The 26,554-nt window shown below is 34.3% G+C and overlaps 3 protein-coding genes across 3 annotated transcripts; 1 reads left to right on the forward strand and 2 right to left on the reverse strand.

Moving 5' to 3' along the window:
• Positions 1–954: 954 nt before the first annotated feature.
• On the forward strand, positions 955–4,718 carry LOC105779399 (uncharacterized). The gene is made up of 10 exons (XM_012603141.2): positions 955–1,277; positions 1,369–1,463; positions 1,550–1,657; positions 1,940–2,022; positions 2,332–2,465; positions 2,703–2,752; positions 2,880–2,972; positions 3,858–3,949; positions 4,139–4,245; positions 4,378–4,718. Exons 1-10 carry the CDS (start codon positions 1,059–1,061, stop codon positions 4,417–4,419), a joined length of 1,023 nt encoding a protein of 340 aa, XP_012458595.1. The 5' UTR covers positions 955–1,058; the 3' UTR covers positions 4,420–4,718.
• A 97-nt stretch (positions 4,719–4,815) lies between these two features.
• LOC105779394 (callose synthase 7) lies at positions 4,816–20,040 on the reverse strand. The gene is made up of 37 exons (XM_012603136.2): positions 19,733–20,040; positions 19,526–19,639; positions 18,894–18,983; positions 18,674–18,771; positions 18,437–18,551; positions 17,442–17,549; positions 17,279–17,355; positions 17,132–17,198; positions 15,744–15,866; positions 15,544–15,658; positions 14,977–15,308; positions 14,746–14,798; positions 14,565–14,625; positions 13,468–13,549; positions 13,311–13,360; positions 13,118–13,204; positions 12,919–13,020; positions 12,666–12,760; positions 12,493–12,574; positions 12,235–12,398; positions 12,030–12,144; positions 11,718–11,906; positions 11,481–11,632; positions 11,137–11,246; positions 10,950–11,057; positions 10,780–10,842; positions 10,506–10,647; positions 10,297–10,426; positions 9,290–9,412; positions 9,089–9,204; positions 8,874–8,957; positions 8,231–8,343; positions 7,929–8,158; positions 6,795–7,592; positions 6,646–6,696; positions 6,080–6,268; positions 4,816–5,336 (listed from the first exon to the last, which is right to left on the reverse strand). Exons 1-37 carry the CDS (start codon positions 19,865–19,867, stop codon positions 5,097–5,099), a joined length of 5,103 nt encoding a protein of 1,700 aa, XP_012458590.1. The 5' UTR covers positions 19,868–20,040; the 3' UTR covers positions 4,816–5,096.
• A 1,462-nt stretch (positions 20,041–21,502) lies between these two features.
• Positions 21,503–22,721, reverse strand: LOC105780676 (60S ribosomal protein L34). The gene is made up of 4 exons (XM_012605149.2): positions 22,556–22,721; positions 22,360–22,439; positions 21,938–22,047; positions 21,503–21,840 (listed from the first exon to the last, which is right to left on the reverse strand). Exons 1-4 carry the CDS (start codon positions 22,632–22,634, stop codon positions 21,747–21,749), a joined length of 363 nt encoding a protein of 120 aa, XP_012460603.1. The 5' UTR covers positions 22,635–22,721; the 3' UTR covers positions 21,503–21,746.
• Between the last annotated feature and the right edge of the window lie 3,833 nt (positions 22,722–26,554).

A 26,554-nucleotide genomic window follows, 5' to 3' on the forward strand; every position in this document is an offset into this window, starting at 1 on the left:
CTTGTTGAGCTTATTCGATTCTTATATGGTTGTGGAATTGGTCTTTCACTTGCAAGCCAACTTTAAAATCTCGCATGAAGTTGGTGCTACTTCAATAATTAGTTTGTGTACGATACTTCCTACTCGATCCTTTAATTAGTAACTGCAGGATTATCTTGAGAAATTTTGAACGTGAGAAAGGATTGTATGAAATTATGATTTAAATCCAACTAAAAATGCTAAAAATTAGGAAAAAAAAGTTGATTTGTCATTTTCTATTGGAAAATGATAATGACGACCTGAAATCACAGTTTCATTCAACCCTTTCTCTTTTCAATGTAGTCAAATATTGAATGTGTTTTGAGAGACAATAATCTTTCTAATAATTTTGATTATAAACCCTAATAACAGTTATAAGGGTTGAGGGGGTCTTAGCTTTTCAAAATTTTGGGAAATTTTGATTTTTTTTGAAATTTTGGAAAATTTTATTTAGGTTTCCAAAATTTTAAAAATTCATTTTTTCTGAAGCTTTTAGAAAATTTTAACTAGATCTTCTCAAAATTTTGAAAATTTTAATTATACCTTTTAATTATTTTTTAAAATTCTTTTAATTTTTTAAAAAATCTCATTACTCATACAAAAATATTAATTAGATCCCAATTTTTTTTAAAAAACTCATTAAACTCCTAAAATTTTTAAAAACTTTACTAATCTCCTAAAATTTAATCCCAAATTTACTATTGAACTATATTGTGCATTTTATATTCTTGCCGTTGTTAAGATTGATATAGTCAATTTTTCCATGAATCAGATTGTTATTTAAGTTATTAAATGTTCCTCTTTTTTTCCAAAATAAAAAATGATGACATTTTCATAATTATATATTCAACTATTAATTGGAAACTAACTGTGGTTAAGAGATAGACATAAATGTAAAATTCAGTGGAGGAAATCATAAATTAGAGAAGTTGAGGGACCTATTTTTGTTTTTCCGCGTAACGTAACCTTATCCCCAACCGCTTTGCCTGGATATCTCTGCTTGAATTCGTAAACTCCAAACTTCCGATCAAATCCAAACAATGGTTGCGACAATGATTACAAGCTTACCTCGGTTTTGCTTCTCTGCTTCGATCAAAACCTTCGCCAAGCGAGCTCCCCCCTTTCTTTATAACAGGCCAAACACTCTTTTATTAAAGTTCCCAAACACTTGTACCACCTTACCTTCTCTTACTCCCTTAAAACTGCTTCCTTTTTGCTTCTTCAATGCTGGAAAAGACAATCCCGATTTCCAGAAAAAGGTAAAATAAAATAAAATAAAATTCCCCACAATTTTATTACTACTTACCCCAAAGTTGCACGAGGCTAATATTTGCCCATCTTAAATCCCAGGAAGAGACTGAATTGGGGTGGCCAATACTCAAGCGATGGGAGGTTCCATGGGAGTGGCAAACAGTTTCATTAACTTCACTTGCATGTGGATTAAGGTGTGTTTCATCTTTGCTTATTTTTTTATAAATGGTTTGTGAGTGGTATCTTTGGATTAAGAAAGCAATAAAGTTTTCCCAGGCAGTTTTATTTTGACAGGATTAATAGAGACAGCAGCTATACCTTATCTAGGACTTAATATTGAAGAACTAAGTTTGGACCAGAAGGCTGAGATACTGTTTGTGGATCAAAGGTATGCATCACTATCCTTAAATAGTTACCATCATTGCATTTGCATTGAAGTTCCATTTGTAAACTTTATGTTCTAATGTCTTGTCTTTACTTCAATCTGCGGATAAGCTACGCTGAGACTTAGTTTCTCCTTATATAACAGAACTGTGAAACTTGCTTTTTATTTTTTTCAATTTTTGTCATGTTTTAAATACAGATAGATTTTCCTTTACCTCTGAATTGAATTGCTGGGTTTTTTTTGGTGTAAATATGGATGTAAATATGTTTGTTATTGCTTTGACAGCATTACAACTATAGTGGTACTTGGAGTTCTTTCTGGTGTAGCCAACACTTTTCAACCCCTTCCTGAAGACCTATTTCGCTATGGTATCTATTCATCATGCAAAACCTGTTTATTGCTTTGATCTCTATGCACCTTATGAAAATAATGTCTTATTCTATTAGGCAACACTGAAAAGAGGCATTGTCTCGTTCTTTTAGCCTTTTGTTTATATAGGTATTTGCATGGAAGGCTGCCAACTGACCTTTTTTAATGTTTCAGTTATAAAATTGAATTTTCTTTTATGTTGATGGTAATAGAGATTTAAAAATAAAAATCTAAACCAAACTTGACTGGTAATGATATGAATTATTTATCCAAATTTTCAAGCCAATATTGTGTAATACTCTTTTCAGATTTTAAGGAACCTTTCAACCTAAAGAAAGGATGGCTTTTGTGGGCAGCAATTGGTCTTGTTGGTGCTCTTATTGCTATTGCTTTAACAGGGGCTGCCATGTCCTTGTTTCGTGGTGAGGACTCTCAAAGAGAGGTTAGAAATTATTTGCTACTATTTTCAATTTAATAAAGGATAGTCAAGTGGATTCCTCTTGCGTTTGATTTTGATTTTAATTTTTGTATTTCAGAGAATTAGCTAAAACCTAGCTGAGGAATTTAGAGTGGATACTACCTTGTTGGAATTACAATTACTGTTATCTAAACTTAGTGGCATTCTGCCACTTAATATTCCTTACTGACCTCTCAAGCTTTTTTATTTTTTATTTATCAGACTGATGCTCTGGTCCGCTTGCTTCCATTGATTGGATCCTCAAGTATCAGGTACTTGCATAGGAGCTTTCCTTCATATTGTGGCTGCAAATTTGGTTAGAATGATGTGTAGCTTATGGGTTCTAAGCACTATTCCCTTCACTATTAGTTGAATTGATGTTGTTGATCTCTATTGTAGCACTGCTTGCTTGGTGGGCATCACAGGTGTTCTGGCACCAGTTCTTGAGGAGACGGTATTTCGAGGCTTTTTTATGACATCCCTGACAAAATGGTATTTTTACTTAATCTGTATTTTAAATAAATTATTGGATGCTCTCTTGGCTATGTTGTCTTAATGAATCAGTGAACATGGTCAACTATACTAATTCTAACAGTCTTTTTCCCTTTGTCGAGAATGTGCAATTTTACTGAACATTGAAGAGCTATTTCTTTGTTTAGAAAACTCATATACCTTACTTTCAAACATTTGATTCATCCTATAAAAACAATTTGCTGATACATAAATCAGTTATTAGAAAATAAAATATAACAGGAAATATAATAAAGGGTAGTAAGTAGAAGAACAAGAGTGATTTTATGATGAACTCATGATCTAAATATATATGTCAAAAACTGGGAATTATTTATTAACAAGTAGATTGACAACCATATTGTGCGACTTAAATTGAATCTTGGTAAGAGACGCTGTACTAAATATATAAGAACGGTATAACAAGTATGAAACATAGATAAATGCAAGAATGGACAAACTCTGAAGTTGTTACATTTGGGAATTCTTGGCTTCAATAATATAAGCATTGTATGGCCCCAATTTGTGGCTCTGGCCTGGGAAACTCAAGAAGGACATCTCAAATCTCAATTATCAAAGTAAATGTGGCCATTTAAAGCATGTTCTGAATAGTGTTTGTGGAATCTATCCAAATGGTTTGAAACAAGCTTGATTTAGCATGAGGGTTGTTCTTTTGAACTCCCTCTGCTCCCTCTGCTCCCCTGCAACACTGTTCTATCTTTTCTCTTGCTGCACAAAAGTTTTGTTTATAAAAATGCATAATTTCTGAATTGATTTGTGTGCATTGGAGGCTTGGTATTCAAGCTTGTTATACTTTCGTAATTAATTTACAACTTGGTTTGATGTTTTCCTCAATTCTTCTTTCAGGGTGCCTACACCAGTTTCTGTAATTATTAGTGCTGCTGTATTTGCACTTGCACATCTCACTCCCGGAGAGTTTCCTCAGCTATTTGTACTAGGTAATATTTGACAGCAAAGTACAAGTGGAGGATTTGCTGTAAACAATTATCATTTTTTGAGTTTCCACTTCCCAATCACATTCAAATATCACAATCGTTTAAGATACATCCAAAGATCAAATTACATAGTGCATATCATGTGTTTCCTTACATCGAATGGAAGCCGACAAATCTCTTGGTCTATTGTAGGGACTGCTTTGGGGTTTTCATATGCTCAAACTCGCAATCTGGTGACTCCTATCACAATACATGCTTTCTGGAACTCAGGAGTGATTTTGCTTCTTACCTTTCTTCAGGTAAAAATTTTCAACACTGATGATCATGAATCTTGTTGATGACCTTGATTTGGACTTGGTATCCTTGAATGTTGCAAGCAAATTTAGAATCACGAAACGAAAAATTATGTCTTGGTTTTTATGTGTGTGCAGTTGCAAGGGTATGATATCAAGGAATTGTTGCAGGCGACCTGATTAAGTGGAGAAGCTTATTTCCAGGTGATAATGGAGCCTTATTTAGCTGAGAGTCCGTAATGTGTAATTAGAAAACCAAATTTTAGTTTCATTGAGTTGAAATTATGATTGTGTTTAAATCCAAATCTGCTAGCATGATTGTTGAAATTATGTGCATGTGTAAAGTTGATCAGTGAACTCGCAAGCAAAAGAAATTATGAAGACAGATTCTTCAGCACAGCTGTTGTAAAGATTATTTGTCGTCAAGCTCATGCCTGATTTATAATATTGCACCAAATGCAAACAATCTTAAACGCAAACCATTTCTTTTTTCTTCCAAAACTTACTCATCACTGTCTATTGCACGACTTTTGGGATATATGTTCATAGGATCTAATATTAGAATACTTGGACACATACTAAATATTAATTTATTATAATGGAAATGAGAATCAAATATCTGAGCAATTTTTCCCCACAAAGTCATAAACCAAGAGGCAAACATCAATTAGGAAGGGACAACCACCATAAGGAAAAGGAAAAAGAAATGCAGACAGTCAAGGATAGATGAAGAAAGGTAACACCTAAAGGCCACTAGCCAGAGCTCTTGCATTTTCCCAAAACAAAATAAATACAGACTAAGCACACTGAAACACTCTTAAGTCTCGACAAGAAAACCGTACAGTGGTATATGTATGTTAATTAAAGGAGGCTCCTCCATCTTTCTTTCCAGCAAGAATCATAGATATATGGAGGCCTCTGCTGAAAGCTTGATTAAAGAGAATTCGTGTTTGGAATTCGTTTACCGCTGGGAGCCATGATAAAAATGCAATGGGCGTGAACAACAACAATCCCATCATGAAGTCATATGCTCTGGCCACCTCCTTTATTGGTTCCCAGAGTAGCTTATGCAGGCAAGGCCTGCAGGCTTGCCCAACCTAAGAAGAACAAGGAAAAGAATGGTTGGATTATGAACACATACGTACATACATATATATTACTTTTCTTTCCATAAAATATCTACTCTTGCTGTTTGTCAGTTAACAGAATGCATAATCTTATATGCTTTCTCTAGGTACAATCTTTCAAAGGCATGTACATCCCACAGGGTTTTAGATGTCAATAAAAATAGTTCTAAAAAAGGGAGAATTTTTTTTCCTTCCTTTCTCAAAAGTCAACATTAGGAAATTCTTTGGTGCTGTTTGAAAGTTTCAGAGATGGACAATACTAGAAAGTGAGCAATAAGTTGGTACTTGGTAATCAGAGGAAAACAGACTTTAGCATGTTTGCGCAGAAAGACACACTTAATATATCAGATAAACTTTGTGAAACCAAATGAGAAAAAAAAAAAGCATGGTTCTCTTTCTAGGCATTATGTTAAGGCATTTTAGTGATTACTTAAAATATTAGTTTTCTGTGAAATAAATTTTGGTACATTCAATGGATCATGTTAAATGAGTCAAAGCACTTCCAGTAAGAATGCAGTTTGTTTCAAAGTGATTATCATCAAGTAAAATGTTTTGGTGGTTATACCAAATGAACACGAGATGAAAATTTTCCTTTATTGGTCAGGAAATAAAGGAGAAGATTAATTGGATAACAAAGATGCAGTTCATTTTTGCCATGATCTATTGACAGAATGTGGCTTAAAATTTGAAAACCGTAAAATTTAAGGACTTACAAGAATGAAAGCCCAGCCGGTGGGCATGAAGGCAAGGATAGATGCGAATAAATCTGACAAAGTGAGGCCACAAAATTTGAATAAAATGATCATGACCGCCAACAAGATAAGGTAAAGAAGCCCTTTGAGCATTCTGAGTGGCAGCTGGAGGTCCATATGGAACATCTGTAGTCTACGTACTGATACCATCTACAGCAAAGAACATGCAAGCAGAACACCAAATCAATTTTATGCTTCTGTTGATAAATTTCAGAAGAAAATCTGAATTTCTATTTCACCTGCTTTTCTCAACGAAAGACTACATTCAATGTCTAATAAAAGTTAAAATGAAAAAAAAAAAAAAAAACTAGGCCGCTATGGAATAAAATGTGTGGGGTGAACAACATTATGCCTAGCACCTGCACACATTTACACTTTGACTATCAAAGCATTTGTCAACTATAAATCGTGGGGACTATAAGCTGTTATTAGAAAATTTCATTTTCATATTTTCACCTTAGGTTAAGCAAATTCCATTGACTTAGTCCTCCTAAGAGTTACTTCATAATTTCAAATTTATTACGTACCTTTGGAACTATAAGTATTACTAGAACAGCACACCAAGAGAGTCCATAAACCTGCAAAAAAGTTACATGTAATAAGGTTATGGTGATGAAACTAATCAGAGAGTAGCCAAAAATCACATTATTTTTGCTGTCATTAGCATATTTTATACCAACAAATTCCTGCTGTGATGGGCTATATCAAGGTGGTAGACTATTCCATACTGGTAGACAAAAAAACGAAGTGCAAGAAGAATTTCAAGCACCCTCCCCCTTATGCTTGTGTATCTAAGGTGCTCTTGTTCTTTATCCCACCATGACTCCCAACTGTTCTCAGGCTGGATACCAACACCACCACGAATTCCCATCCACCACTTCCAATCAGTCCAATCATTCACTGTTTTTTGCCACTCGAAACCAGATGGGTTGAATATAAAGGGAGCAAATAACCAAGATCCAACTAGGAACCACATTGAGAAGGTGATGAACAAATAAAGACTTGAACTGCGATATGATTCCCCATAAACTTCATATATGACAAGCAGTAGACCCAGTTCCAATGCTTTCACAAAGTGACTTCGGGAGTAAAGCCTGTAGTTATCAGCAAATTTAGAATGTCGAACAACAAAACCACGCCCAGTAGCTCGATATTTAGAACCTCCATGCAAGATTGTTTTCCCAAAATAATGTGCCTTTGTTCCAAGCTGGAATGTAAAGAACACAGAAGATAGCTGCAGCTGCATAATGAAAAAATCACCCAAAGCAGTGCGGAACCCTTTCTCTAGGCCAATCTCCATTAACATGGGCAGTACCAGTAACATGCCCATCTGAATGAAAGATTGTGTAACTAAAGCTGCTTCCAGGGCATTGTTATTTTTAATTTGTGGATCCTCTAGAATCTCTCTTTCCAGTCCAGTCATAACCATGTACAAACGGCCGTAAAGGAAAACATACACAATAAGGACGGTAACCTGAATCATAATAGGGTTAGTCACAATAGCTTTCCGAGTATAACAGACTACAAGCAAGAACACAGATAAAACCATCCATAAGTCTTAGTATTATCCAGGAGCCTACATTTATATGCAGTGAATGCCAGATCCAACTATCAAGGCTTATCTAGTTAAATTAAGGATTCAACACCCAGGCAACACCGAATATTTGTCATACGGTGAGATACCAACGTAACAGTAACCCTGACTAATAAGGTCAAGTCACTTAAAAATGAATCTAGTCAATCTTTTAATTTTTGAAGGAGCTCATCCAATCTAAAAATAGAAAAAAAAATTTGTATATATTATATATACCAGGCTGTTAAAATAGAAGCCAACTGTTGTACAGTAGAATGATAGCATTCTGAAGAAGTCAAAGTGACATCCAAGACGGTGGACATCACGAGTAAGTGTTTGTTCCCCATTTCCGTTTGCAACTTTGGCCTCAAAAATTGATATCTGATTCATCCCCACATCACGCCCCTTTCCAACTTGCACATAATCATGGTGTGTCACAGACCCAAGACGAAGAGTTGAATTGAACCCTGAAGAGATTTAAGCAATTAGCCATTATATCCAATATATGACATTGGCAACTTACAATGGTTGATCATTACCTGCGAATATGTCCTCACTTAAGTTTATAGTTTTTGATGCTTTGCTTATCCCACCCCTTGTTATGTGGAAGATTCTGTCAAATATATCAGGATGACCATAATGGAATCGCACCCTGAAAAGATAATCATTTAAAGAAACTGCACTGGTTAAGATAGAATTAAGTGGGTAAAGTTGTACAACTGAACTGAAATAGCTTTGTATACCATAAAAGAAAAGGAAAAAGCCCATGAGAATGTATTGCTGAATATAGAATCAACCAAAATCATCACTTAGGAGATTTCATTTTCAAATATATTGTCGTATACTATAATGAAAAGGATTCAACTCAGCTCAAACTGAATTGGAAATGCCTGGTTTGGCTTGACCTTCTGTAGCTAATTCAAAGTTACAAAATGCTACATTATTTCTATTCAGTTCCTTTATTAGATTTAAATGGAATTGTGAAAGATTTAATTTCAGATGTTGTGAGAGAGGGTTAGTTATCAGTACAAAATGGCTATTTATCACTATTATTATGCGAGTTCTTATAATAGCATAACCACCATTTAAGCTCTTCTTAGAAGCTCAATGAAAATATTAGTAGTAATCAGGCATGATGTTTCAGAAGCACTGAGTCAGTTATCGTAAGAATGCCAGGTTTACCTTAGAGGACTTGCCAAAAAGCGTTGGCCAATGGTTACAAAGCTGAACTCTTGATTGGACATAAACCAAGCAAGTGATGAAACACTGTAGAAGAGGAAGAAAAGCTCAAGCAAAATTCAGAACTTCAAATTATTCTGCAAATGGTATTTTTCATATTGACTCTATTTATCCATTCAAGATCAGTTGAACTTATAAAGAGAAGTGGTCACTCTAACCTTCCCGTAAATACATGCTCCCTTAAACCTAATATTGTAGGCTTTTGTGCACCATGGGAATGTGGGAACTCTTCCAATACATTTCTCATCTTAAAAGCCTCTTCAAAGTAATTGTCCTACAACCAAAGAGATAAAGACAATAGACATAGGAAAAATTTCTACAAAAAATGACTCCTTGAAAGACAGCAGAAAGGCATCTACCTGGTTCATGTCTATAGTCTGCAGGGCCTCTCCACGAGTGAATATAATAGCGTGATTTTGATTTTCAGGTTTCCCTTCACCAATTTTTGTTGGAGAACCTGGAAGTCTTATACGGTATATTTCCTACAAGCCACATGGCACGCCAGGTTGTCATAAGAAATTAGTAACACAAGAAAATAAAACAATAAGAGAGCAAGATATTTTACCACACGACTGTAAAGGGATGTCATAAGCAATTAGAATTTCAAATAATTCCATAAAAATCAGGGCATTAAGTAATGCACAGTAGTCTAGCTATTCATCTTAATCAAACAATTGAAACAGAATTCTTTTTCCAACATAATATTTTTGCCACTTCAATAGAAACTGGCTAGAACAGATTCTAAGAGTTAGATATAAAACTTCAAATGCCGGACACCAATTCACCAGTGAAACCTAACCATTCAGGCAATGAATTGTTGAGGTTAGCATGTGTAGATGTCTTGTAGATTGATTAAATCAGTTTTTCCAGACTATGATATCACTCTTTGACACGAGCCTTAACAGGTTTGTATGCCACTTTAAGAATATTGCAGATGCAAACCCTCTTTTGATTCTACAGACATGGTAAGGATCAAGGAGAAAGGAAATTAGAATACAATTTCTTATATTCCAAATCTAGTGGAATCTGAACTAATTTCTGGTCTCAACATATATACAAGTATTAGGTTATACTTTACTTTTTAGCATCCCACTTGCCACTAGTAGATAAGAGAGAAAGCACATAAAGCTAGTTGTAACTTATAACCGTTAACTTTATATGCATGAGTATATCTGGTCACAACAGGAAATATTTAACTCACTCCATCAAGAATCATATTCATAGAATCTTCACCGAAACCCCACCAGGCCCAAATTTATTATAAATGGTTGAGGATTGCCAGGTTCCAAAGAGGGTGAAGATTCAAAATCAAGTACTTTAAACAAAATTCATTTAGGAAATTAATTTCATACAAACTAGCACTTACTCTTTCAGAATAATTGATCGTATCACCCTTGATAAGAACAGAGTAATACACTTTCTCAGTTTTTCCCTCAGTCTTTTCCTTCAAAGCCTCATCTACTTCATCGATGTAAGCAACACGTAGTGATGGATACCTTTTGAAAGTAAAGGAATCAGCCATAGGTTTATGTCAAGAACTTTAATCTTATGACTGCACTCTGCAAGTTAGCTTACATTATCATGAGGTTTAGAATATCCTTTTGACGAGGATCTTTTGAACGTTTGAGATTTCCGTATATCTGACAAGAAATGATATAGGTGAACTTCAAATCAGGTAATTTTTGCTTCCGAATGCAATCCTCCTCGTTTGAAATAGCTATGAAGGAAGTCAATATAAAGTTAATAACTATATGAGACAACTTTCAGCTGAACTGAAAAATATTGAATCAATTTTGGAGATAATATTTAGAATTTTCATCTCATGTCTATATAAGCCATTGGTCGTTACAATCAGTAAATTCCATTGAGCACTGCAGTTCTAGAGCCTTCTTGTAGTACATCATCCCTCTAACTGGTTAGAAACACATAGGAAAACATATTTGTGTCAAACGCCAAGAATGAACAATTAACTTTAAGTTATTGTATGACAGACTGCTAATTGATCACCATCATCCTGACCTGATCTAGAGAGTGTCTGTCCTCTGTAACTCACCCATTTACGACGCTCCTCCTTCTTCTCCTCCTCCAGTTTGTCCTTCATACGCTCCTCGAAATTGGTCCATTCATCTAGTTTGCAGACATCTCTAACTTAGTTCATGTGATTCCAAAGAATAAAGAGCAATATGTTAATGGATAAAGAACTCACCTGGATAAATTGTCTTCAGGTAAAACAGAGTTGATACCCCATCCTCATTTTCTTTATTAAGTTCTTCATCAGAGTAAACAACTTCTTCATTGTAATGCGGAGTCAAAACACTAAGAAAATAAATTGCAAGAAATACATTTATATTAAAATTCTAAGAAGGTACTTTAAAGTCATATCTTTTCCAACCAACAGATTATAGTATCTACATATACTTCGTATAGAACTACCCTGGAGACCTCAACCTATCATGAAGCTAGAATTGTAGATTCACTTTTGAATTGATGTGGAGGTTACGACAGCTAGTTTCTAATATAACAGTCTCAAAACTGACTACAGTTACCAACCTGAAGGAACGCATGTTACTGACTTTTGGTGCACTTCTCATATTCATAAATAAGGAGTTCACAAAAAATGTGATTCGACGACGAGCCTCTGAATTCAGAGGCACATCTGTGCCAGATTCCTTGAAAGTCAAAAGCAAATGAAGCCTATTTACCTGTAGAAAATTTTAGAACTTGATAAAAATTTGTCTTTGTTTGAAATATGTGAAAATCATATTTAAGAGTAATGAGTTTCAGTGCCTTTTCACTCCAGATATTCTTTTTGATATCACTAGTATTTATGTTTTTAAACTTGTGAGAGATTTCATCACGTTTCAGAGCTCCCTTGAGAGGAGAGTTATCATCAATACTTTCAGGTATTATATACATGATCTCCTGGAGGGCAGTGGTGATTTTACTCTTGAATTCTTCATCCCCATAATCAGCCATCTGCCACATAACAACTCAAGAAACAGATGCTTAATTAACAGATACAGGTCAATTACATGCCACCAACAGCGAATGCAGGGACAAAAATACAGGAAATGAAAATAGAATAAGCTCAGTTATTACCAAGATCTTTAGGAACTTCTCAAACTTGACAGCCAGCAAAGGCATACCACTCATGTTGAAGTTTTGCAAAAACAATTTCTTACCATTGGCAGCATGGAAGACCTCGTCTACAATCCTATCCCAGAAGAAAAAAATAGAAAAACAATCACAGACCAGTTTGCATTATGTCTGAAGTTCAAAGGTACAACAAGTGCTTCTGTCTTACTTCTTGTCATCTTCATCTTTTAGAAGTAAAAATATAAGACTCTTCAGTGTGTAATAACAGTCTAGTATGGCTGCACAAGTATATTTATCACTCCCAATAAATTTTTCTAACTCAGCATGATCCTTCCTCTTAAACTCTTTTGCGATGTTTATTGCAGCAGGAATCTGTCATATGTGGATAGAGAAAATATGTAAAACAAATACTTTGTGTTTGCATTACATGATATGCCAAGCAACATAAACACTCAAGAATATTTACCTTACTGGCTAGCAAGAAGAGTGGCAACTGATCCCCAGGCTTATTAGCCAGTGGAGGTGGTAAAAGCAGCAACTCTCTGTCCCTGAACAGGAGAAGAAAGCAGAGTGATATTAGAAAGTATGCATGTATGTCTGCCTTACAGTATGAAATCTCTGGGAAGAAGATGCTCCAACCTATTGCTAATCAGATCCTCCATTCGCATGGAACGTATGAACTCATTCCACATGCAACAAAAATATTCATTCTCATTTGGTTCTTTTGAAGTACTCTGGGAAATTCATAGTATTTATGTTTAGCGCAAAAGAGAAAAGATAATGTTAAAGGTCATACAAATATAAATAGCTGAAGATCACACCATACATATTGCCTACATTTGCTTTGAATGTGAATAAAGTACTAGAATTCCAAAAGGTAGGATAGCACTACCAAGGTTTCTGTCACTGCATCAGAATGTAGTGGAACAAAACAGCTTCGAAATTTAGAAGAGATAGATTCAAATCTGGAATGCACCATCCCGATTGTTCGAATCTGTGCAATAATTGGGAGAAAGTATGAAACAAAATTCTTTCTTTCACATAATCATAAAAATATTTTGCATGTAAGTGTCAATGAAGTGGCCTCATACCTCACCCAAGTGCCTGAAAGCTCCTAGAACTCCACCTAGAAGAGTAGAAAAGATGGTGTACCATACTTGAACATCCATAAAATAAACCTACCAAAGAACTGCTCTCTCAGATAATGGTCCAAGTTACAAGGTACATGTAAGGATTAAGACTATGGTATTACTGTCAAACCGAAGTTCTTGAAAGCTTACGTACTAGGATGATTGGAGACCATATTGCTATAATGACTCCCATATTGTGCTTTACTACATAAGTTAGAGAACATGAATTAGTGCAGGTGAAAGGAAAATTAAATCGATTTTGGTGCAATCACAAGGTGAATTAAATAAAATAAGGAAGAACAATTTATTACCATTAGGAACAAACTTATGCAACCGGTAGTTTTCTACCTGTATCTTCATGATTACCTTTGTTGGCCGAATAAGTGGCAATATCTATGGACACAATAAGTGAAAAATAATGAAGCTGTCAGAACTCAGAAACTATATATCCTCAAAGAGTTTAATAATTTGATGGAAAAGTTTGCATGATCAATAATTTGCAGATTAGACTGGATGAATATGTTCCCACTGATTTCAAAATAAGTTACCATAGAAATAAGCTATGTGCTTCCACTCATGCAAGAACTAAAGTAAGTTAGATAAACTACCTTCAGCTCCAATACATGCTGTGATTTTTAACATGTTTACTCTTTAGTAAATCGTGTAAGATAAGATGATACATCAATACAAAAATTGGAACCAAGGATAAAACCTTACGAAAGCAGCAAAAAAGTGTCAGCAAGAAAGGGTCAAACCAAGGCTGTTAAAACCTTCAAAATTGGTCTCAGTATACAGCAGATGGTTCCAAAGAGAGATTCATATTTGGGAACCAAGATTGACTTGGAACAGACCTGATAAATCTCTTTGTTGTCAAGTACCTTAATTATTTAACATGATATCACATTTTCATGAGTCCTTATTACTCTATTGTCTACGTTCGATGGGAACAACTATGGAGAAAATTTTATGCTGCATTTTCTGGCAATGATTTCATAACTAAACTGAGAAATACGAAACAAATAACAAAAGAAGAAATCACCTAACTATTATAGAATTCCTGTGGTTCTCTATTCAGATTTCAAGCACTATATAACTAGGTGTAATTGGTGGGACTCATTCATAAAAGATGTTACTCTATACAAAGCATTATTCTGTAGCCAATTAGCTGAATCAAAATAATACTTTCTTATATATGTTTTTCTATAACCCAAAAATGGAAAAGAGATCCTTATACAAATATGTCATGGGGACTTTTAGTGCGAAGTAGCAATACAAGCTAACAGCAATATAATGCTTCCTGACTGCGGAATGAAGGTGCCCATTGAAGCAAATGAACTACAAGTTTTAAGAAATTGGTTATTGAACATTCTGACTACGAAAAGATATGCATCAAAAAAGGATAAATAACCTCCACAAAGTAACTGAATGCTAGCTTGACACTTAGCACCAATATCCAAAATATTGTGTACCTGAGAGTAAAGAAATGTCATTCACTTAATGCAATATGTTAAAATCCTAGAACAATGTGAAGAACATTAAACATGAGCAGGGAGAAAAAGGCCCAATGGAAAAAAAAATAACTCTCTTACTTTAGAAGTGAAAAGGTTCCCACATGCATGCCTCTTCCAACATAAAGTTTTGGCTGCACAAAGTAAAATATTAGCATAGATAACTTGAATAATTAAACTAAGAAAACAACCAAGGAGTCTGAGGAAAAGACACTAACAATGATCACACAGAAGAAAACAAGAAAGAACAATACTAATACTAATTCTCATACTAATGATGATGATTAAAAGCAACCATGTCGATATACTAACCTGAGCCCACCACATAACAATATTAATTACTGGCCAATCTGATAGCTCCATTTTTTCCCTCAGACGTGGAAGCAAGAATAGCATAATAGCCAGTAAATCAGGTATCATATAAAGCACAAGAATATAATTATACAATGACTGATTGTGTGAATCTCTGGCCCAGTGGTTAAGGAACTTCAATGGTCCTGTTGGATTCTTCACAGAAGTGGAATATCCTACCGGCAAAACTACTGCCCAGATAGCTGCCACAACCAATTTCAGAATGTAGCGCAGTGGTTGGGTAAGATCAGAGTTCCTCCAAGCATGGATACTGAGAATTACGTCCAGAATAGCTGCATGAAATTATATATGGAAAAGATGAAAATCTTAAAATTCTATTTATCAATACCAAATATCATGCAATTAAAAATAACGTCTATATGACATGGAACTTGTAAGTGAACTGTTATATTAAAACAAAGCCACAGCCACTCATGACGAGAAGAATTTTTCATAATACAATGTCAATTTGACAATTAAGGGATTGCTTTCACAAGAGGGAGAATTCATAAAGACCACCAGTAGTACCTCGAAAAAAACTGAGAATAGCATAAGTAATGAAAATGCTCAACACTCTTCTCAAGACAACTTCATTATTGGCAGAAGTGGACCCAGATTGCGTCCATGCAACAATTATCATGGCCTGAAAAAGAAAAAAAAGGCATCTATGCTATCAATACCTAGACAGTTACAAATACCTAAAGCAGAATGTTGAAAGGTGAGATCACCTGCAAAGCCATTATGAAGAATACCCACATTCGGTCGAAACTTCTATAAACCTGCCAATATGTGCGGACTTCAACAAAATTAATTTTGGACTTCCACCAGCCATCAGTAAATTTCTCTAGAATCTGCAAAGAATATACAAACATTAACTCAAGTCCTACATGAAAGATCTGAACGGTATTGAAAAAGACGAACTGATAGAGATCAATATATATATATGTGAAAGGAATTAGCTCGCCTTATTGAGAGCAAGACGGAATCATATGCCACACAAGTGGCAACATTATTTTAAAATTTCAAAACTGCAAAAAATGGACTTGTAATGTTGACAAATATAAGAAAAATAATTTACAATGTTCCCGTTACACCTATCTTAGTAGATAAACAATGACTCTAACCCTAGATTACAAGAAAAACTTTAGCTTTTGTTTCCTTCCTGATAAGTCATTTTAGCTTATATTAAGTCACTATTTGTTCAATACGTAGTTACTCTGATTTTGTTACATTGTTTTATGTTTCAAAATTTTAAGAAAATAGAGTCAACTATTAGCCTGCACAAGGGTAAAGGTGCAGTTTAAGTGATTCAGGAACGATGTATCAGAAGCTGGGGACAATAATCCTTGTAGATAGGCTAAAATTTCAGGAGAAGTTTGTGTTAAAAAGACATGCTATTTATTGTAAGGCTGAACATATCGTTCATGTTTGCACTATTAATGCTGGAGCTGTTGATATTACATTTTGCATCATATCCATACATTATAAAGCTGGAAATTTGACATGATCAACATGTGGTTCTTGACTTCCATTTTTCCAACAATTTTCTTGGTTTATAATAAAATCTTACTTCTTTCACTAACACAAAAGAGCACAAAACTCTCAAAAACTTGCAAGCTGTGAACCACAGTCACTTTGTGGAGGGGAGTGTTTCAAGATGAAATATTAATTTTATATTTTATTGTATATTATTATCTTAGAAATGTTTTTATTCCCATACCCACCCATGTCCTAATTTTCTGGAATTTCCGGTATTGCTATGTCCGTGTTGTATCAGACATGTATTGCCAATTGCCTACCCCTCTATGTGCTTCTTTGCTCATAGGGCCTCCAATATTCTATGGTGCCACAGTCTAGATTGTTCTATCTATCCCTTCCCCAAAAGATTTGAGCTAGGGTACACTTTCTGAACCAAAGGTCTACTGTAAACTTATATATACCAATATGCATATACTTAAATAGATTTTACATGCCTTATAAGTGATTCATTGAAGGAAAAAACCATATAAGAATCAATATTTCTTTAAGGAGATGTTAAATACACTTGTCATGCACACACATATAGATAAAATAACTATATAATGTGGACTAAATTTTAAGAGGAAAAATAAATTGCCTCGTGTGCAGCTCGCAATGGCATCTTCTCTTTTTGTTTACGTAGCTCCAAAGAGCACTTTCCAGACCTAGAAGAATGTATATTGTACACATCAAATATTGACTTGACTGGTAATAAATAAAACAGTTCTAATCATTCAGAGCTTACCAAAAGCACTCATTTAGATCATCATAGTTGCTCCATCTAGAATGGCTTGCTTTGCCGCCTTTGTTTTTTCCTGCTTCCTTTCTCACCAAATAATAATAAAATTTACGTGGGATGTTTCAGGTGATAGGAAAAAACATGTGCTATCCAATAAAACAAATATTACCTTAGATAGGATCTCGTAAATAGGTTTTATAACATTGCTTAAAAAGCTTCCATCTGGGTTTTGGATCATCTTATCTCCAGAAAAAACTTGATTAACATCGTCCGCCATCTTATACAATCATGAAACAGGGGAAAGAGCAGAAGCTTACTTATAGAAGGGAGAAAACAAGGGGGCGGGAGAGGGTAGGCAACATGACATGGAAGCTGAACAAATACCAATCAACATGATTAATTTCTAATGTAGGATGCATGCTTATATTACATAATCTTCTGCGACTGAGTTACCATATATCAGCATCCACAAAAAAATGTTCAAGTACACTATCTTCTTCAGCAACAAACCACATAACATGATTGATTTATTATGTGCAGTAACATACTTAATAAACCAATCAAGCAGAGTCAGAATTTTAAGAACTATTTCTAGGATGAAGGATAGATTTCCATTATCCACTTAAAGTTCAGCTGCAGAAGAGTGCATATTTCTGATAAGAACAGTCTCTCAAACTCTATTACTTGTCTGATTTTAGGCTCGACATTCACATGTGTGAAGTCAATGGAAACTCAGCAAAGTTGAATATGTTGACTAATGGCAGTGATGTAAAAAATAATGTATATGTCTTCTTTTTTTTCTCTTTTCTTTATAGTTGTCTAACATAAAAATGACAAAGTTAAATCTACAGTTAAGGGCCTTTCTCTCTTCATAATCATAATTCATGTAATTTGCACCACACAGTTGTGAACATTTACAATAGCAATTAGTTGTAGATACTCCATTTTCCGAAAAAAACTGAAGCATCTCTAATTCTCATTGCTACTTTATAAGAATTATTAATGATGGCTCTGATCCTAATGATATAAAAATTTTCAATAGTAACTACAGACACTAGCTATCGCCTCAATGAAAACATGGCAGATGAACAGATACTAGCACTAGCTGCAATTAGAGAATTTCCAAATCACAGATGGTGATTAATTGAAATGAAAGAAACATACTTTATGGAATATGTAACAAATGCATTCAGGCATGAATCTAATATTTGAAGCTTCACCCCATATAAGAAGATAGAGTGCAACATAAATGAGACATTCCTGCTCTGTCTCTTCTGCTCTGTACCAAAAGAATGAAATTTAGTGCGCTCAATATGCAATAAAAAGTCTAACGTAGATTTAAATTTTTTTAAAAATTCGTTATTTTTTTTCATAATCTAAAATAAATAAAAAAAACATTACCTGATATTTGATTTGGTACGCATATAGTTACACCATAATTCATAATTGTTGAGAAAATCTTGTTTCGATTGCTTTATGGCCCCTTTAAGTGCCTCAACCTATAAGAAACTTAATTAATCTTCAATAAATGATGGTATTAATATGAAAATCAATCCAAAATTAAATCAAACTGAATAGAGAAATTGGATTCAAAAGGAAAGAATGAAGGAACTTTATGCACCTCAGTACAACGCTTGAGATCCTTCTTCCTTGTATAAATATTGGCCAGTAGCAATATTAAGTGCTCCCTCTGATTTGTTGTGTTCCCTTTCTTTAATATCCCAAAATATTATAAGAAAAGCCAATGTAAGCATAGTGAAACAAAGAATCATCATGCACAACCAACCACTGTGCCTGAGTGTGCCCCATCCCCTCTCCCTCACCAAACCGACTCAGTAATAAAGGTTCTGTTCTCTAAGATACTTGACAGTGCCTAACTCAGAATTGAGTATGTAAAGCATATATTGAGTATGTAAAGCATATATAAAGAGTTAATGACATTGACAATGGCATTTAAAATATCGATATATTACTGCCCTCAAAGGATAATTTAGTGGTTAGAAGCTGTGATTCCAACTTTAAGTCCTCGAGCTCAAATCCTCAGATGAAAAAGAGTGGGAGTTGCCAAAAAGATAGAGCCACCTCCACTGTGTAGCTCGAGAACCAATGGTGTCCGTATATACCAAATTAATGTGTTCATTTATATAGACATTATCATCAATATTATCAGCCATGGAGTTTCTGCATTGGCTGCATAGCTGGAAAGATGAAAGCGAAACCAATGACGATAACCAAAAAAAAAGCAGATAATACCTGAAACCCAAAAAGAGAAGAAAGCCAACTAAATATGTCTATTTCATCAACACCATCAATTTTTCGGCTACTGAGACTCTTCATTTTAGTAACGGCTTCAACCGCAATCTCAATCTATATAAGGACAAGAAAAGGCCAAAATTTTCAGCATAAATTATTAACAATAACCACCAAAGCATCGGAAAACAAATAAATGAAAAGCAAAACCTCCGGAAGCTTCATAATTGGTGAACCGTCAAAGGGAAGAATGTTATATTCATTCCTTGGGTCTCTACTCCTCATCAGTCTAGCAAACGGTGGCGGCGGAGGCGGCGGCCTCTTCGGCACACTAGAACTAGCCATTGGTGTAGAGCGGTTTTGGAGTAATGGGTAGGAATGATCAATGGCATTGTGATTATATATTACGGAAAAAGAAAAAGAAATGAAGAGAATATTGGAGAGTTGAGTGTGGGGTTGGGGTTTGCTTCAGTAAATGGAAATTCTGAAAGGAGCAAATGAGAGAAGAAAATGCCTTGAACAAGGCTTTGCCTTTTCAATTCGTTTCAGTTGATTTTTGGATTTGAAATGCTGTTTTCTTCCCGCTAAAATTCCATGGTAGGGACCGGGACTCAACTTGTTGGAGGGATAAAGTCTGACAACTGTAATTAAATTTTATAAGAAAAAAACACCCAAGGATAAGGCTAAAAGAAAAAAAAAAGTAAAAGTAAAAGCGACATTGCTTCTTCTTTTTTTCTTTTTGTTTTATACTTGACTTAGACTCCCCCAATTCATTAAATTTAAATTTAAATAAATTAACTTTTTTAAGTTGTAATAACACTATTATCAATAAATTCTAGTTTTTTAATCATAAAATTTAACTTCTATAATAATTTAAGATCGAACATATCAATTTGTGAGTTGATGTTGAATTAACTTAAAATAGAAAATAATTTCTTTTCAAGTGGATTGAATATAGATATTAAATAGATTACAAATAATTAAGATGTGTGTGCAATAGAAGACATTGCATCCTCAAGGAGAAATGTAAGTTTAAACCTTGTTAACAACATTATCAACCGACATAAATGATACAAAATAAAAAGGTTTACGAATAAATTTATGGAGCAACCATTTTAAATATATCTGAATTGACCAATCAGATCGAGAATTGGCTAAGGAATCAATCTAAAACAATAGTTTGGATCGGCTAATCCATGAATCAACATGTACCAGTTGGAACCAATCCAAAAATCGATCAAATGGGGATTAAACTGGCTGAACTCCAATGGTCTGATGGATTCAATCATGTTTGATTGAATTTATGAGCTTTTTAAGAAGAAATTAAAGAGCATATTGTTCTAAACGGATTTGGAACAACATCCAAAAATGCCTGCACTCGTCCGAGCTATTATTATTGCTAGTCCCAGCTATTATTGATGGTAAAAATTTGTTGAAGTGATTTGAAGGTTATTGAATCATGTTCGTAGGGTACTCAGTTTAGCATGCTCTACTCGGCAGATCCAGAGGCTAAATATGAATTTCAGACCAATGGAGGCCTTTCAATTCACAAGTCCCCTCTAAACATCATTGCTTTGCTTTGCTTATAAAAACAATTTAGCGTACTCTGACTAAATATTGTATTGCTTTGATTTGTAGGCTTGCAATGTGTCGGTTAACCAAGGAAAGATTGGTACCAAAGATGAAGATGCACCATATGCCTGGAATGAACTCATTATGCAACCTTATTGGGCTACTTAACATTCATTATCAACTACTTTGCACACTTAACATGGCTGCCTCTTATCTTACTATTCATGAAAAACATCATTTGTATATGATTTTATGAAATTCTTCCCCAAGTCCCAATATGTCAAACATGGCAACATTTCGTCAAGATTAAACAGTTAATCATACATGAAAGGCAACCAAGATTATTTTACATATGGCCTCTCCTCTGAAATGGTGAAATATACACATGTACAGCAAGGGAGCATGTCATTGAGGCAATCACGTAACTAGTTTTCATAATGATAGAAAATGCAACTCATCTGCAAATACATCAAGCATCCAATTCCCAAAGGAAATTTCAAGAAAGAGCAGACAAGTGAATGAACAAAAAACAAAATTTTAACAAAAGTAGATTTGTCGACAAAGATAAGTAGAAATGCAAGTTCATAACAGCCAAGGTAAAACATAAATCCACACCTCAAACTACGATACAGAGATAGTATATATCAAATTTCTAGCTCTTGGATGACACCTTTTCCTTTGCCTTCTGAATCTTCAGAACCTTCTTCACGATCTTTTGCTCTTCCACCAAAAAGGCACGAATGATCCTGGAATCATGAAAAGAAAATTGTAAGCCATTTGCATACACAGGACGAAATACAAATAAGAGAGAAGCTACACAATCTTAAATGCTAATGTGCATACCTTTCCCTAACAGCACTGCCAGACAAAACTCCACCGTAGGCACGGTTCACAGTCCTCCTGTTTCTTGGCAATCTAGACCTCTTATACTCCGCAGGCCTCAAGTGAGGAATCTGCAAAACATAGCTCACATTTAACCTCAACATACGCACATAGTATATTCCAATTGGAATGCCGTGGAACACTTATATACAAGGAAATGATCACAAAATAAAGGAAACCATTAAACAAAGCCAATGAAATACATAAACAAAAGATTAAATTAGCTTAAACTCATAATTAACCTAGCATTATTGTCAAGACAAAAACTTTAGAGAACTTCGAAAGTAAATAAATCAAATCTTCAATAAACCACATTTCCAGGAAACAAAGTGCTTCTAATTCAATAAATTCTACTAAAAACTCTGTAAATGAGAGAAACATACTCCTTGAATTCTCTTGCCAGTGACAGGGCATTTGGGTCCACTAGCTCTTTTCTTTGTGGTCTGATAAACAAGCTTTCCTCCTAGAAAGAAAAAGAACCAAAAAAAAAAATTCAGCAGCAAGCGGATGCAGCATCAATCATACAAAAAAACTCATAATCCATTGACGGATCTAAATTGGGGAGATTGAAGAAGTTACCGGGCGTTTTGACGACGCGATGCTGGTTGGATTTGGTGGCATAGCTGTGACGAGTGCGATAAGTGAGCCGCTGAACCATTTTGAAGCCGCTCTGCCTCTAGCTAAGTAATCTAGGGTTTTTGAGGCGATTCGATCCGAGTTTCTTAGGTTATAATACTTCACTTATATATGTTGAGAAGGAAAGAATAAGAGGCCGACATTATTGGGCTTGTTCTGTTATTTACCCAGAAACCCTGACCTCAAGCTTTTCTGGAAACTAACAGCAAAAAGACAGTCTTTCTTTCTGTCATTGATTAGAGGGCTGCAACGAGGTCATGGTTTTAATTCTTGGTAAATACAGGCCCATGTTATTGGGCTTTTTGTGTTACATGTATATTGTTTTGGGCTAATTTCATCCAAAGTCCTAAACTATGATCTAATTCTAAACTAGTTCCAAACTTCAAAATATTCTGATTGAATTCTTAAAGTTATTGTTTTATATCAATTAACCTCACCATTAGCTTGGGTTGTGATTAAAGAATAGACATCCACACATGTTTATAATTAAACCTATATTGACTACTGCGATATTTGATATTTTGAGAACCCAAATAAAATATTTTGGACTTTAGAAGCTATTTTAAAGTATAACTAGTAGAGGTAAAAGTATAATGGAGACCTTTGTACTAGGAATAGAATTGCATTTTTCCCTCTACTAAAAACGAGTAAATTAGTCATTGTACATTATATCAATATCAAATTGGTCATTCTGTTAAAATTCCATTCATTTCTATTGTTAAAAATTGGTCTATGTATGTAAAATGAGGTATATATGGCGTACCATGTGTCACTATATAGCTATTCCATTAGTCACATCAATTTTTAACAATACAAATTGATGAAAATTTTAAAAGAAATAATTAATTTACATTTTTTTAGTAGAAGAAGCAAAATACAATCTGATTCTTAATATTTTTTAGTGCAAAAAAACCCATTCATTTTTACATTCACTACACTTTTTTCATTAATTGTCGTACCCCCAACATTTTCTTCATTATCTCTCTGCTCTGAAAGTTTGGTTAGGACATTATTATAGTAAGGCAGTTGCGATGTTGGTTTTAAAATTAATTTCCGTCGAAGAAGAAAATAAAACAAAAGTGTCCCTACTTTTCTTCTCAAAGTTTAGTTACCATATGACTTGTTTTAATTGATGCTTGAGACTCAAAATCGTATAAGTTCAAATAATACTGGAAGATGGTGCCATATGCCCCCATCGAATTATGCAGATGTTTCAGTCATATCATAAAGTTTCACCCTGTTTTGCAAGCTGCAACTTTATATATATACATAAATAAATCAAATCCAATTCTGTTGTGTTTGCATTAAGCAGTAACACTTTTGCAAGAACAAGAAAATTAAGTTGTGAATAAACATTTAAGATTTGCACATGAAAACTAGCAAAGTGTTTCCGTATGGAAAAAAAAAACCCACACCATAATCTGTACTTTTTTTTTTTTTTTGCTTTCGCCTGTCTGGGTCAAATCAAACAACTATCAGAATGTCAGCTTACAGTACACAGATGCCTCTGCCTCACTTCAACTAACTTTCACTATACAAATCTCTTCATATAAATATATAACCTAAAAGAAAAGGGAAAACCAATCAACCAACTCTCACAAAAGAACTAATTAAGTATCTTGAGATTTTTACCAGCTTCTAGTTTTGCTTCGCTTTTCTGTACTGACTGAAGTTGTTTCTTTTCTTTTCTCAGTTCGTCAAGATTTGTTGTGGATGGGATCCGGTCCTCTTCGAAATCTTCTCTTGCTTGATTGATTAGGATCAAACCTGTTGTTCACTGCTGAAGCTTTCTTCTCTTTGTTTATTCCCTTCATGTCAACAATAGCTTTGAGAACACGTTCATTCCTGCTTCCTATTCCATGCTGTGTGAAAACAAGGTCTGATCTTTTCAACCCACAAACTCTGCATGGCTGAATTGTTAATAACCCAAAAAAGATAAGAAACATAACCACTCTTTGACGACTGCAAATCATTTTCCTTGTTTTTTTTTCTTACAACTCAAACAAGAAGAATACAGGTATGTTTGTTTCCAGAGTAATGAAACTGTAATTCTAATTCCCTCTATTCTTATGTTCCATTCCTGTAGTATATAAGCCTGTTTTTTTGTACTTTATCTTTGATGTGTGTTAGTGGAGATTGAAAGGAGTTTAAAGCATTAAAGCATGGAGGGACCCATATCAAAAATCTGCAATCTAATAAGGCTGCAATGGAAGAATCTTACAATGGATGAATAAAGGGGTTTGATGGAATAATAGTAATACCCTTGAGAAGCCAGGTATCTCTCTTTTTTTACCCTTCCATCTCTATCATTTGCAGTTGCTTTTGTCTGCCAAAAAAACCATTAGGCCAACCTCGTCTCTTTGACTGGTCAAATCTCACCATTATTGCCACATCATCCGACCAATCTAATGTGTACATTCAACTAGGGACCCACTTGGTCAGCCTCTTCAAGTTTAGATTACATGCTGGTGCACTGCCCAGCCAATTAGAGTTAAAATCCATTTCACTCAACCATTCAATTTTTTTATACATTATGCCAATTTAAATTTAATTCTAAAAAATTCAACCATCAACATTTACACACTATATAATTTTTTGTTTTTTTTTGCAATTTTACTTTTCTTTATTATATTGAACAGTAAAATTACAAAAAAATGTTGAGGGTTAATTTTTTAAAATTAAGACTAATTTGACATAATTTATAAATGTTAATGGTTAAAGTTACTACTATGTTAATTTTAAAACTGCCACAGCTAACTTCTAGTGTTCAAAAGGATAAAATTGAATAGTTTAATGATTATGTTGTAACATTTCATAGTTGATTGACCAAAAAATTACTAATAATTGAGTGAATCTAAAATAGTTTACCCTAGAGTTAATGCCATTACCAGTCCTTTATATTAAGAAAAGTGTGTTTTACCAACACATTCAAGTGGGAGGAGTTTGATACTCTTTCCGGACTATAATCTTAGTTTAAGATTGATTACCAAAATATAATCAAGATTTAATATCACTATCAAATTCTATGAGATTAGGAGGAATAAAGAAAAGGGTGTTTTTGTTTTTTCTTATAAAGAAGCCATGACCACCTATGCACCTACAAGTTGCTAGATTGCTATAGAGGGAAAACAAAAAGAATGCATGTGACATACAACACCCTACAAAAGAAACAAATACTTGCTTCAGTCTCTCTATTTCTAAGATCCTCCTCTCCTGTGAGTCACTTTAGAATTCCAAGCTCTCTTCCCTATGCATCACCAATATGATGATAATCACTAGGGTTTCTTTTGATCTTTATGCTTTTCTTTCTTTGTTTTCTCTTTGGGCAAAATTCTTAATCCACAATCCAATGATTCAACAAGGCCCACTTCAAAAATCAAAACTTCAGTCTCAAAGTACTGTTGAAACTTTGTTGTAGGGACAAACCCATCTTTTGCCTTTATTTCTGTGCCGTTGTTGTCATTGAAATGGAACATTCTTGCAATTTATCCCAAGTTTCCTTGACATGGAAATGAATACAAAAAAACCAAAATTTGATGTAATTCTTTGAATGTATCCATTGTAGTGAAGGCATAGTTGGGGGATTGTGGTCAAGTTTGATGAGTGTGTAATCAATGCCTTCCTTTTGTTTTTGTTGATAGTCGCTTTATACCATTTTACTATGGTAGCGGTACCATTTTCGAATTGACAACAACGGATCAACATGCAGTGGCTGGTTCACATTTCAAATCTAGCCTCACCCTTGTACATATAAAAGCATCATAAACATTATTATACTAGGAGTTAAATTGTATTTCACAATTTTATTTAAAAAAAATAAATTAATTTTACATGTTAGACTAAAAAGCAAAATTTTTATCAATTTCTACTACTAAAAACTGTTGTAGCTAATATTGTACCAGATAGTTATACCTGGTGTGTCACATATACCTCATGTTGACT

Source organism: Gossypium raimondii, chromosome 4 (genome assembly GCF_025698545.1).
Source record: "Gossypium raimondii isolate GPD5lz chromosome 4, ASM2569854v1, whole genome shotgun sequence".
Taxonomy (NCBI): domain Eukaryota; kingdom Viridiplantae; phylum Streptophyta; class Magnoliopsida; order Malvales; family Malvaceae; genus Gossypium; species Gossypium raimondii.

Coding starts and splice junctions, on each gene's coding strand:
- LOC105779399 (XM_012603141.2), top strand. CDS start 1,059: ATGGTTGCGACAATGATTACAAGCTTACCTCGGTTTTGCTTCTCTGCT. Junction 2,466..2,702: donor GTGAGGACTCTCAAAGAGAG/GTTAGAAATTAT, acceptor TTTATTTATCAG/ACTGATGCTCTGGTCCGCTT. Junction 3,950..4,138: donor TCCTCAGCTATTTGTACTAG/GTAATATTTGAC, acceptor GGTCTATTGTAG/GGACTGCTTTGGGGTTTTCA.
- LOC105779394 (XM_012603136.2), bottom strand. CDS start 19,867: ATGGCTAGTTCTAGTGTGCCGAAGAGGCCGCCGCCTCCGCCGCCACCG. Junction 15,309..15,543: donor TATTCTCAGTTTTTTTCGAG/GTACTACTGGTG, acceptor AATTTCATGCAG/CTATTCTGGACGTAATTCTC. Junction 8,159..8,230: donor AAGTGAGGACATATTCGCAG/GTAATGATCAAC, acceptor AAATCTCTTCAG/GGTTCAATTCAACTCTTCGT.
- LOC105780676 (XM_012605149.2), bottom strand. CDS start 22,634: ATGGTTCAGCGGCTCACTTATCGCACTCGTCACAGCTATGCCACCAAA. Junction 22,048..22,359: donor CTGGCAAGAGAATTCAAGGA/GTATGTTTCTCT, acceptor TATGTTTTGCAG/ATTCCTCACTTGAGGCCTGC. Junction 21,841..21,937: donor GGCAGTGCTGTTAGGGAAAG/GTATGCACATTA, acceptor TCATGATTCCAG/GATCATTCGTGCCTTTTTGG.